The following is a 13,303-nucleotide window of genomic DNA, read 5'->3' as shown; positions in this document are numbered from 1 at the left end:
TCGGACCCTGTTGCTCTGGGCTCGGTCGACTGATGCAGCATCTAAGGCTCAGCTGACGAAATTTCCTTTTCTTGGGTCTTTCTTGTTTGGCGAGGATCTAAACAAGTTGGTTCAGACCTTAACAGACTCTAAGGTGCCACATCTTCCTGAAGATCTGGGAGGGGTGGCATTACTCAGGGGCGTTTGCGTGATTTCCGCAGATACTATCCTGGTCGAGAAGCGGCTTATTTTCCTGTCTCTGGGTCTCCCTGGGTCCGTTTCTTTCAGTGCATGCAGTTCTTTTACAGGGTCTGTCTGGGGGGGGGAAGCATGATCCCTCCGCTGGTTCCTCCACCGCCCACCCTGCCCAATGACTCCTTGCCAGATCCTCCCCTGGTGCTGGTGGTTGCCCGGTTACGGGAATTTTGCCAGGGGTGGACTGAGATCACAACAGATCAGTGGATCCTGGGGGTGATTCGGGACGGTTATACTCTGGAGTTTTCCCAATCTTTGCCAGATCACTTTCTCGCTTTTCCTTGTCAGGTGGCATGGAAGAAGCGGGCCTTTTGCCAGATGCTTTAAAGGCTGCTAGATCTCAAAGCAGTAGTTCCAGTGCCTCCTCAGGAGTGTGGCACTGGCCGGTATTCTATTTACTTCATAGTGCCCAAGAAGGAAGGCGACCTTTCGGCCTTTCTTGGATCTGAAGGGGGTTAACAGGGCATTCCAAGTTTGATTGTCCTTTTAAGGATTTTATAAATACTTACTTTCAGCCCACTTAAGTTGGACTGCTATGTGTTACCCTTACCTTTTTGTATTTGCCTATGCCTCTTTCTTTCCTTTATTTATATTGTAGGTCTCCCTTTTTTCCATTCGTTTCAGTATGTCCTTTTGTCTTATCTGTCCACTGTCTTAATTGATGATGTCTTTGTTATTTGTCCTTCCCCTGATTTTATTGTATAACCACCTTGAAACTATTGATAAGGCAGTATATCAAATTTTAAATAAACTTGGAAGAATTCCTGACCTCTTGATCTGACGGAGGCCTCTTTGCATGTTCCAATTCACGCCATCCATCAGCAGTTTCTTCGCTTTACGATCTTGGGACAGCACTATTGGTTTTGTGTGCTTCCTTTCGGTCTAGTCATGGCTCCACATACGTTCACCAAGATTATTGTAGTTGTGACGGCGGCCACCCCAAATCTGGACGTTTGGTTGATTTGAGCAAAGTCCTTTCAGGAGAGCTCCCGAGTTACAGTTCGGGTTGTAGAGTTCCTGCATTCACTGGGATGGGTAGTTAACCTATCCAAGAGTCAGTTGGTGCCGTCTCAACGCCTGGAGTATCTTGAACATAAGAATTGCCGCTGCTGGGTCAGACTAGTGGTCCATCGTGCCCAGCAATCCGCTCATGCGGCGGCCCTTAGGTCAAAGACAGTGCCCTATTTGAGTCTAGCCTTACCTGCGTACGTTCTGGTTCAGCAGGAACTTGTCTAACCTTGTCTTGAATCCCTTGTGCTTTCCCCTATAACAGTCTCTGGAAGAGTGTTCTAGATTTCTACTACTCTCTGGGTGAAGAAGAACTTCCTTACGTTTGTACGGAATCTATCCCCTTTTAACTTTAGAGAGTGCCCTCTCGTTGTCTCCACCTTGGAGAGGGTGAACAATCTCTCTTTCTCTACTAAGTCTATTCCCTTCATTATCTTAAATGTTTTGATCATATCCCCTCTCAGTCTCCTATTTTCAAGGGAGAAGAGGCCCAGTTTCTCTAGCCTCTCATTGTACGGCATCTCCTCCAGTCCATTAACCATTTTTGTTGCTCTTCTCTGGATCCTTTTGAGTAGTACTATGTCCTTTTCCATGTACAGCAACCAGTGTTGGACATAGTATTCCATGTAGGGATGCACCATGACCTGGTACAGCGGCATGATAACTTTCTCCGATCTGTTTGTGATCCCCTTCTCTTGGGGTTCTCTTCGACCCCATTGCGACACCACCTCGGTGAGCGTGTTCTGTGGCGGCCCTCTGGGGGTCCCACCCATGATGGGTACTGCTTTGATACATCCATCAGTGAACTATGTTGGTCTGGAGAGGTGCTAAAGAAGGAGAAATTAGTTTCTTACCTGCTAATTTTCTTTTAGACTCTCCTGCCCGGTACAGTCCTCACCCTGTCAGTTGTTCATGCGGGATTCGCGTGAAGAGTATGATTTTTTTCTGAGAGTTCTAGTATTTTTGTAGGGTCAAGGATATTTAAAGAGCAGCGGCTTTGGCATAGCTGGCGATCTGTGGGGATGTTTGCTAAAGGGGTTTCTTCTATGCAATTTCCAACAGTATTGCTCTGTGTTAGTTGTTACTGCTGTTCGGAGTGGTGTTATTGTTATGATTAGCACCTTTTAATTCTGCTTGGCCATTCGGCAGACTGGTTATGTTAGGGGGAAGCACAGCTACTTGTACTACAGCCAAAAGTTTGTCTCGGTCTCCACCTGCTGGTCATGGTGAGCTATTACCCATCAGTGGACTTGTGCCGGTCTGGAGAGTCTGAAAAAAGGAAAATTACAGGTAAGAACCTAATTTCTCCTTTGCATCCTATCCATTATGCTAATAAACTAAAATTAATCATATGAAATTACGCCCAAAGTTATGCACAAAGCCTTATTGACCTGGTATCAAGTGTGCTGAGGTGTCGGGGGTTCTGGTGATGAGTAACCACCCTAAGACAATGTGCAAGTGTTGAAGGATGGTTGAGAAATTTTGGCACACGGAATTGACTGTCTGCTCCCTCTCACAGTAAAGGTCCAGCTGTTAATCCATTGATTTCCTGTTTATAACAACACATCTGTCTTTTTGTTTTGTTTTCTCCTGTTCCTTTTGGGATTCCAGCTCAGTCAGAATCAGAGCTGGAATCTGGCACCAGGAAGTTTTCCCCTATTTTGTATACGCTGCTGAGACACCTAATCTGATTATTTGTCTGTAGTCATTAGCCAGGTGCCTTCATTGGCACTGAATGCAGCCATTAGGTGTCACTTTTGCACACCAAAATGTGGCTTCCTTCAGGCACTTTCTCAACAGCATCATCAGTCCCAGCTAAACAAAGGACCCTTGCATAAGACTGCCACTGGCCACCAGGCTGGCCTCCCAATACAAAAGAAATTTAGTTATGGGACCTTCTTCCAAAAACAGCGAGGGAATGTGCTTTTTATTTATTTATTTATTTAATTCAATTTCTGTTCCGTTCGCCCAGGGACTCGGAACAGGTTACAATTGACATTCACAAAAAATTACAGGACAAAGGCATTATTTGCATTAAATAAATTTATTATTATCATAATGATGATGAGCCCTGGGCAAAAGTATATTTCTAGACATCTTTGAAATAAAGGGGGTGGAGGGAGATGAAAAAGCTTTCTGCAATGATAACTATGTGTTTTATTAGGACCTGGAAGAACTAGATCCAGATTTCATCATGGCTAAGCAAGTAGAGCAGTTGGAGAAAGAAAAGAAGGAACTCCAGGAACGACTGAAGAACCAGGAAAAGAAGGTGAGCTTGTGAATCTGTATTCTTCCATTTTTGAGCTATAAATTGACTTTCTGAATCCTTCCCAAATGTGATTGGAATATTGCACTATATCATTGTATCACAAACTGTGTGCCGTGGCACACCAGTGTGTCTCCTGAGATTTCAGGAGTGCCGTGACACACTGGGGAGGAGGAGAGGCGCTGGTGCCGTCTGACTGCCTACAAGACATGCCTCTCGTAGCAAGTGGCATATCCTGTAGGTAATCAGCCAGCGCCAGTGCCTCTCCAGCCCTCTTCCACTGGTATCTCAGAATCCATCTGGAGGGCCTTCACGCATGCGCAGACGTCAATGTGATATCATCACAGCGATGTCCACTCACTTCCGGATGCCTCAAGCTACGGCCACTATTTCTAGTGTGCCGTGGCTCGGGAAAGTTTGCGGGACACTGCCGTATATGTTAAGAGCATGCAGGGCAACTTTTTCCTCTTTTTCATATTCAAGAATACAAAAAGAGAATTACAACAATAACCAGTAGTAAGACAGGCAATATAAAGCTTTTCACGAAGGCTTTAAGGATAAGAACTAAAAACAAATCCTCCCATAATCCCTCCTACCCCCACCTGAGAGCTCAGAAGAACACTACTGGCTTTATGTGACAACCCATACCATACAGTCTAGTGACCCAGTGCACCTCGTTTAACATCCAAATATTCCATTTTTAACATTGTAAACATTTCATTTCTCCAGAGTGTAAGGGTAGAAATAGCCACTGTAAAAGAATACAATTTTTAGCCAATAATGAAGCCTTGTGCAACAACATATTCCTCCCCCCTTGACAAACCCAAGGACTCTATTTGAGGAAAACAGCAGGATATCTGCCCCTCAGAGGGATTCATTTACACAATACAGTTTGTAAATAAAACCCAATAAAGGACCAAAAGGTTTGTATCCTCTCACAGGACCTGCAGGAGCACATTAACATTTAGGAGAATGAGCAAAACCAGAAATATAAGCACAATAAGGCAAGATATGTAGACAAAGGAGGAACTTATTCTGCTGTTCCTAGAGAGCAGTAGAACGAGTCAAGTTCTTGAGATATTTCACAAGAATAATCTCGCTCTTCCCCTTTATTTTTAATGACTTAATTGTGAAGTTGAAGTTGACTTGTGATGACCATCTAGATCAGGGGTGTCAAAGTCCTTCCTCGAAGGCCGCAATCCAGTCGGGTTCTCAGGATTTCCCTCTATTTGCATTCACTGCTTTCATTGTATGCTAATAGATCTCATGCATATTCATTTTAGAAATCCTGAAAACCCGACTGGATTGCGGCCCTCGAGGAGGGACTTTGACACCCCTGATCTAGATTGACTGACTTTCTCCAGAACATACTGTCTACTCTTTATGTGCAGAGACTTTTTAATGGAACATTCATTGTTGTGATGATTCTCACACCATCTTGCTCATGTTTTTCTTCAACCTTTCCTAGCATGATTGCTTTTTCTAGGAACTGTGCCTCTCACCTAAAATGTCCAAAATGTGATAATTTAATTCAGCTAGTCAAGTGAATTTCCAGTAAGAATTCAGGCGTTATTTGGTGAAGCACTCGTCTGTTTGGTTTCTTGGCTGTCCATGGTATTTGTAGTGGTCATCTCCTGCACATGCTAAAGTGGAAGAAAACCAAATGAAATGCACTTTCCTATTAGAGCAGTTTGTCTTGGGGTTTGAGAGGGGAGGGTATCTGCCACCCCCACCTTCTTTTGAGATTTTGATAAACTCAACAATTATGATCATCTACTGCTACTATTTATCATTTCTATAACACTGAAAGGCGTAGGCAGCGCTGTACAATTAACATGTAATAGATGAACTTGCAGTCTAATTTGGAGAGACGCAGGACATACAGGGGTTGGAGAGTTTCTTGCAGAGAGAATGATAGGATGGACATAAGTATCTGAATACCACCATTCCTAAAATGATCCTCTCAAAACACACAAAAGTGCACAATGAATATTCTTTGTGTTTGTGTGGCTGTTAGGACCTGTTTTGCTTTGACTCCAGCTCCTCCTCCCTCCCCCCAAAGCAGCTACCTAGTCTGCTTGATGATTAAGCCGGCCTTATGAAAATAGTGTACCTTACTTCAAAGCCCCAGGGTATGAAGATTGTGCTCTCAGAGAATGACACGGGGAAAAAATTTGTCCCCATCACCGTCCCGTCCCCGCGATCACCATCCCTGTCACCACCCCATCCCCATGACCACTGCCCGCGACCACTGTCCCCACCCCCGTCCCCACAACTACAGTCCACGCAGCATCCATACAAGCCTCAGTACTGCAATATTTAGCTTATTCCTTCCTTATAAATCAAAGTTCTGGCTGCTGAACTAGAGAAAGAGATGTTCAGCTGGCAGGGCTTTGCTTATAAATTTTTATCAACACAACTAATATACTACTTTATCCTAAAGCAAAAAAAAAAAAAATAGAAATTTTATTTCTACCTTTTTTTTGTCTGGTTTCTGCTTTCCTCATCTTCTCATTGAATTCCTTTCATCCACTGTGTCTTCTCTCTGCGTCTTCCATTTCCCCTGTTACTGTGCCTCTCCCTTCACCCCCCCCCCTCATTGGTGTGGCACCAATCTTCTTCCCTTCCAGCGTCATCTCTCCACTCTCTGTTCCCCATTTCCCATCAGCGTTTTCTCCCCACTCTGTCTACCACATTTCCCTTCAGCGTTTATTCCTCTCCACCCCCCTTCAGCATCTGTTCCATTCCTTTCCACCACCACCCTTCCCTCTCGCCACCCCCTTCAGCGTCTGTTCCTTTCTACCGCCCTTCAGCACCTCTTGTGTGGTCCGACCATCTTCCTACCTCTTACCTTTGTGGCACGTTACAATGTAATTTGTGCAAGCCGCCGGAGCCTGTGAGCACAGTCCCCGTCCCGTCCCCACAAACCATCTCACTTCTGTGTTCCTATTTTCCCCATTTCTAATATCTCCCCTCTGTATCTGCCATTGCCCCCCCTGTGTCCATATACCATCCCCACGTATGTTCCCTTTATGTCTCTATGCCCCATGCACATAATCTCCCCCCTGTTACCTTCCTGTGTCCAGATTTCCCCTCTCTTCCACACCAATGTGTCTCTTCTCTCCAACCCCATCTAGCTTCTTTCCCTCTTTCTCCCCCCCCCTCTGCTTCCAGCATCTGGCTCACCTGCCTGTTCTCCCCTTTCTTTCCTGCCTGTGGGTTTAATATTTATCCCAGGACAAGCAGGCAGCATATTCTTAACGCATGGGTGACGTCACCGACGGAGCCCCGGTACGGACACTTTTAACTAGAAAGTTCTAGTTGGCCGCACCGCGCATGCGCGAGTGCCTTCCCACCCGACGGAGGAGTGCGTGGTCCCCAGTTTCTTCGTTTCCGCGGAGCGAAGAAGTCGCATGTGTTTCAACGGCTGTTGAAAACTTAGTTCTGCCTTCCCGCTCGCGTACTTTTTTCATTTTTTCAGTTTTTTTCCTTTCGGATCCCGTTAATTTTCTTTAAAAACAAAAAAAAAAACTCATCGAGTTTTCTTTATTTTTTCGGGCCGGCCCCGGCGGGGCCTGTTGCCACCATACAGGCCTCCGGCTTTGATTTTGCGGAGGCCGTGTTTCCCTTCATGCCCCCTCAACCGGGCTTTAAGAAGTGCCAGCGGTGTGCACGCCCGATCTCTCTTACCGACCCGCACAATTGGTGCCTGCAGTGCTTGGGTCCAGAGCATCGGGCGGACACCTGCACCCGCTGTGCTACGCTTAAAAAGCGCACATTAAAAAATAGGCAGATCCAGCAAAATATTCTATTCGGTACCGGATCTGCCATGGAATCTGCCGCGATGTCGACGGCACCGCAAAAGTCGACACCGACTACTTCGACTCCACCGGATCCTTCTTCGGGGTCGCTGGTCCCAGGTAAGCCGGCTAAGAAGCCTCCCACTTCCCTTGAGCGCCCTCCTGCCACGGTTGCGACACCGGCAACCCCGGCACCGCATCGACCCCGCAAACGCTCCGCTCCGATATCGGTGAGTGCCTCGTCATCGGCCTCCTCATCGCCGGAGCGTAGAGCGGCACCTATGGTACCGAAAAAGAAAAAAGCGGTACCGGTGCCCCCCCTGGACGACCGCATTGCGGCCATACTCCAAACCCAGTTACAGGAGCAGCTGCAGCAACAACTCCAACAACTGTTGCCGGCGTTACTGGCACCGCACCTTCCGGTACAGGACCGGTCCGAGCTTCGCACCGTTCCATCGGTGTCGACCCCCTCGGTACCGCTCAACACTTCCATGCCGGTCCTCTTGGCTGAGCCACATCTTTCCCAACCTACGGTACAGACCCGCTCTGATGCCGATCCTTCTCGGTACCAGGTACGGCACCGGTCTTCCTCACCCGGTACCGCCTCGGTCCGCTCTGGCAAGTCTCTCTCCAAAACCCGCCATGCCGAGCCCTCCACACCGATGTCCCGCCGTGTGCACCCCGACATCAGGGACCCAGACTTATGGGAAGAATCCCCACACGGTACCGAGGAAGACGCTTCCTCCACGGACGAGGAACCTTCAGTGACTGATACCGTTTCAAAACCTGAACAGTCCTCGTTCACCAAATTCCTCAGGGAGATGTCTGCTGCTCTTTCCATTCCCTTAGAGTCCGACTCTAAAAAGTCACAGGCCTTTCTCGATGCCCTAGACTTTGAGCAACCTCCCAAGGAATTCCTCAAGTTACCCGTACATGACATCCTACGGGAAACTTTTTATAAGAACTGGGAGAACCCCCTCACTGTCCCTGGGGCCCCTCGCAAATTGGATAGCTTGTATTGGGTCATTCCCATCCCAGGGTTTGACAAGCCTCAATTGCCCCATGAATCTCTCCTGGTGGAGTCCACCTTAAAGAAAACTCAGGGCTCCAGTGTCTATGCCTCCACACCCCTCCTGGCAGAGAGAGAAAAACTATGGATAAGTTTGGCAAGCGCCTTTTCCAGAATGCAATGCTGGCCAACAGGGCAAATAATTACACCTTTCACTTCTCCTTCTACATGAAGCATCTGGTGCAACAACTCTCTGCCTTACAAAAATACATCCCTGAACGTAAGGTACCTCTTTTTCAACAACAAATTTCCAGTCTGCTCCAACTCCGGAAATTCATGGTGCGCTCCATTTATGACTCATTTGAGCTGACCTCTCGAGCGTCTGCCATGGCTGTTGCCATGCGGCGTCTGGCCTGGCTGAGAGTTTCTGACCTCGACATTAACCACCAAGACCGCCTGGCTAATGCACCTTGTCTTGGTGATGAACTCTTCGGGGAGTTCCTGGACTCAACAACCCAGAAACTCTCGGCTCACGAGACCAGGTGGGACACCCTGGTGAAGCCTAAAAAGAAGACTCCGCCTGCTCGCCCCTACAGACAGCAGTCTTCCTACCAACGCAGGTTCTCGACCAGACCTCTCAACCCGCCTCAACAGCAGCCTCGCCGACCTCGTCAACAGCATCAAACTCAGGCTCGCTCACAGTCTCACCAACCTACCAAGCCTCTCCCTCCGTCAAAACCATCTCAGCCCTTTTGACTTTTTCCTCCAGGGCATAGCCAGTCTCCCACCATCATTGCCTCTTCCTCAGCCTATCGGAGGTCGCCTCCAAATCTTCCTCAGCCGCTGGGAGGTCATCACATCAGACCAATGGGTCCTCAACATCATTCGCCACGGCTACTCTCTCAACTTCCAGACTCTTCCACCAGACAATCCTCCCGTAGAGTTTGCTTCTCACTCCTCCCAAACCCCCCTCCTCCTGAGGGAGGTCCAATCCCTCCTTCTTCTCAATGCCATCGAAGAGGTGCCTCCGGACCAAAGGGGTCAGGGATTCTACTCCCGCTACTTCCTGGTTCCCAAGAAGACAGGAGACCTCCATCCCATGCTCGATCTCAGGGACCTCAATAAGTGTCTGGTCAAGGAGAAGTTCAGAATGCTCTCCCTTGCCACGCTTTACCCTCTTCTCTCTCAACACGACTGGCTATGTTCCCTGGACCTCAAAGAGGCCTACACTCACATCCCAATCAATCCGACCTCACGTCGCTACCTACGGTTTCAGATACAGCACCGTCACTATCAGTACAAAGTGCTACCCTTTGGCCTCGCATCATCACCCAGGGTGTTCACCAAGTGCCTTATTGTGGTGGCGGCCTTCCTCAGGTCTCATGACCTCCAAGTGTTCCCCTACTTGGACGATTGGTTGGTGAAAGCGCCTACATCTCCGCTTGTGCTACATGCCACTCATCTCACCATTTCGCTCCTCCATCTACTGGGGTTCGAGATCAACTACCCCAAGTCGCACCTGCTTCCCACACAGCGACTTCAGTTCATTGGCGCAGTTCTCGACACCACTCTGATGAGGGCATTTCTCCCCTCTGACTGACAACGGACCCTGCTCCACCTCTGTCGTCAGGTGTTCCTTCATCAAACCATCCCAGCTCGGCAGATGATGGTCCTCCTGGGCCACATGGCCTCGACGGTCCATGTACTTTCTCTGGCACGACTCCACCTCAGGACACCTCAGTGGACTCTAGCCAACCAATGGTCACAGACCACGGATCCTCTTTCTCATCCCATCTCTGTGACATCGTCTCTTCAGCAATCTCTTCAATGGTGGTTGACCTCCTCCAATCTTTCCAGGGGTCTACTCTTTCATCTACCCCCTCACTCCATGATCATAACCACAGATGCCTCCCCCTATGCATGGGGAGCTCACCTGGGAGATCTTCGCACCCAGGGACTCTGGACCCATCAGGAGCGTCGACATCACATCAATTTCCTGGAACTCAGGTCCATGTTCTATGCTCTCAAGGCCTTCCAGCACCTTCTCGATCCTCAGGTTCTTCTCCTGTGCACAGACAACCAAGTCACCATGTACTACATAAACAAGCAAGGCGGCACCGGATCTCCCCTCCTCTGTCAGGAGGCCATCCGCATCTGGACCTGGGCCACGGCCCGCAGTCTCTTCCTCAAGGCTGTCTATATCCAGGGCGAACAGAACTCCCTGGCCGACAATCTCAGCCGCATCCTTCAACCTCACGAGTGGACTCTAGATCCTCCCACACTCCACTCCATCTTTGCTCGGTGGGGTACTCCTCAAGTAGATCTCTTCGCAGCTCCTCACAACCATCAGCTGCCCCAGTTCTGTTCCAGACTCTTCTCCCCTCATCGTCTATCCCCGGATGAATTCCTGCTCAACTGGACGGATCGGTTCCTCTATGCCTTTCCTCCACTGCCTCTGCTGTTATGGACATTATTCAAACTCCGCAGGGACAGAGCCACCATGATTCTTATCGCCCCTCGGTGGCCTCGCCAACACTGGTTCTCCCTCCTGCTTCAGCTCAGCTCCAGGGAACCCATTCCTCTTCCTGTGTTTCCTACTCTACTTACACAGCAGCATCAGTCTCTACTGCATCCCAATCTGTCTTCGCTCCACCTGACAGCTTGGTTTCTCTCGGGCTGACCTCTCCAGAGAATCTGTCTCAGCCTGTCCGTCGTATTTTGGATGCCTCCAGGAAACCGGCCACCCTCCAGTGTTACCATCAGAAGTGGACCAGGTTCTCCTCTTGGTGTCTCCTGCATCACCACGATCCCACCTCATTGGCGGTGGAAACTGTTCTGGACTATTTGCTCTCTCTGTCCGACGCTGGCCTCAAGTCTACCTCAATCAGAGTCCACCTCAGTGCCATCACTGCGTTTCATGAGCCTATCCTCGGAAAACCTCTCACGGCTCATCCACTGGTTTCCCGGTTCATGAGAGGCCTCTTCAATGTCAAACCACCTCTGAAGCCTCCTCCAGTCGTCTGGGACCTGAATGTGGTTTTATCTGCCCTCATGAAACCTCCGTTTGAGCCTCTTGCCACAACTTCATTCAAATTTCTTACATGGAAGGTGCTTTTCCTCATTACCATCACCTCTGCCAGGAGGGTTAGTGAGCTGCATGCACTGGTTGCCGACCCACCTTTCACTGTTTTTCACCATGACAAGGTGGTTCTGCGTACCCATCCTAAATTCCTTCCCAAGGTGGTCTCGGAATTGCTCCTCAACCAGTCCATTGTGTTGCCTGTCTTTTTCCCTAAGCCCCATTCTCATCCTGGGGAATAGGCGTTGCACACGCTGGACTGTAAGCGTGCCCTTGCATACTACCTTGACCGTACCAGGGCTCACCGCTCGTCCTCTCAGCTCTTTTTGTCCTTCTACCCTAACCGTCTAGGTCGTCCTGTCTCTAAACGGACGCTTTCCAACTGGCTTGCTGCCTGCATTGCGTTCTGTTATGCTCAGGCCGGTCTTTCACTGGAAGGTGCTGTCACGGCCCACAGGGTCAGAGCTATGGCTACTTCTGTGGCTTTCCTCCGCTCCACGCCCATCGAGGAGATCTGCAAGGCTGCCACTTGGTCCTCAGTTCACACGTTCACTACCCACTACTGTCTGGATGCCTTCTCCAGACGGGATGGACACTTCGGCCAATCTGTGTTACAAAATTTATTTTCCTAATGGCCAACCATCCCTCCTCCCTCTCTGTTAGCTTGGAGGTCACCCATGCGTTAAGAATATGCTGCCTGCTTGTCCTGGGATAAAGCACAGTTACTTACCGTAACAGGTGTTATCCAGGGACAGCAGGCAGATATTCTTACGTCCCACCCACCTCCCCGGGTTGGCTTCTTAGCTGGCTTATCTTAACTGGGGACAACGCACTCCTCCGTCGGGCGGGAAGGCATTCGCGCACGCGCGGTGCGGCCAACTAGAACTTTCTAGTTAAAAGTGTCCGTACCGGGGCTCCGTCGGTGACATCACCCATGCGTTAAGAATATCTGCCTGCTGTCCCTGGATACACCTGTTACGGTAAGTAACTGTGCTTTCTCTCCCTCTTCATCCCCTTGGCTCAGCATCTCTAGTTCCCTTTCACTCCCTCCTTCCTAGTGTGAGGGAACATGCATGATCAGGGATCGCGCGGTCCAGAAGTTCCCTTCCACCCGATCGCTGCGTCCTGCCATCTCCTTCCCTCCACCTCACCATAGGTGCCAAGTCTGACTTTAATTCTTCTTCTCCCGTCTGCAAGCTTTCGATAAGCCGCATGCATGGCTGCTTGAGCTGTTGAATCTTCTTCTCTGACCCAACTTCCTGTTTCCGGTTGTGTCAGAGGAAAAGATTCAACAATTCAAGCAGCCGCGCGTGTGTGGCTTATTGAAAGCATGCGGCTGGGAGAAGAAGAATTAAAGTCGGACTCGGCACCTAAGGTGAGGTGGAGGGAGGGAGCTGGCAGGACGTGGGATGCGGCGATTGGGTGGGGATGCTGGACTGCACAATCCGTGCAGGCTTTACTGCGGAGACAAGACCATTCACCACTCCACAGGGCAGTGAATGGCCTTGTCCTTACAGCGACCATTAATTTTTCTCTCCCTGTTTTGGTGGGTTACCTGTGGCTACCCGCGGGTAACAACCACCGTGTCATTCTCTACTCCGTCATGCGTGTTGTACTACTTTGCTATTTGATGCCTTTTGTTTGATGATGTGTAAAGTTAAAGTAAGATGTGTTCTATACTTCATGCCACTGTATTCAGGGACTTTGACTGTGATTGTTTTTTCAAACTTTGGATAGTGCTGCAGAGGTTTGTTTAAGTCTTCTGTTGTGATGTAATTTTTCCTTTATCTTGCATTGTGTGTTTTTAGTCCTCCATAGACAGATGGAAGTCTTCTGCTTATCTTTTATGTGTCTAAGTTTAATGCTCTCCCATGGAAAACAAAGTTGATTTGAATTCAGTATGTTCA

At 49.0% G+C, this 13,303-nt stretch overlaps 1 protein-coding gene across 3 annotated transcripts in view; it reads left to right on the top strand.

Annotated features, from left to right (window-relative positions):
- The window catches only part of EIF3A (eukaryotic translation initiation factor 3 subunit A), a 330,727-nt gene that overhangs the window by 149,983 nt on the left and 167,441 nt on the right, over positions 1-13,303 (top strand). For all 3 annotated transcript variants that reach the window (XM_033943256.1, XM_033943255.1, XM_033943254.1), the window contains exon 13: positions 3,407-3,511. In XM_033943256.1, the coding sequence (XP_033799147.1) occupies positions 3,407-3,511 (105 nt within the window). The remainder of the gene's footprint in view (positions 1-3,406; positions 3,512-13,303) is intronic.

This window comes from Geotrypetes seraphini, chromosome 4 (genome assembly GCF_902459505.1).
Source record: "Geotrypetes seraphini chromosome 4, aGeoSer1.1, whole genome shotgun sequence".
NCBI classification, from domain to species: domain Eukaryota; kingdom Metazoa; phylum Chordata; class Amphibia; order Gymnophiona; family Dermophiidae; genus Geotrypetes; species Geotrypetes seraphini.
Note: the sequence above shows the minus strand (reverse complement) of the source record. Positions and strands in the feature narration are given on the sequence as shown.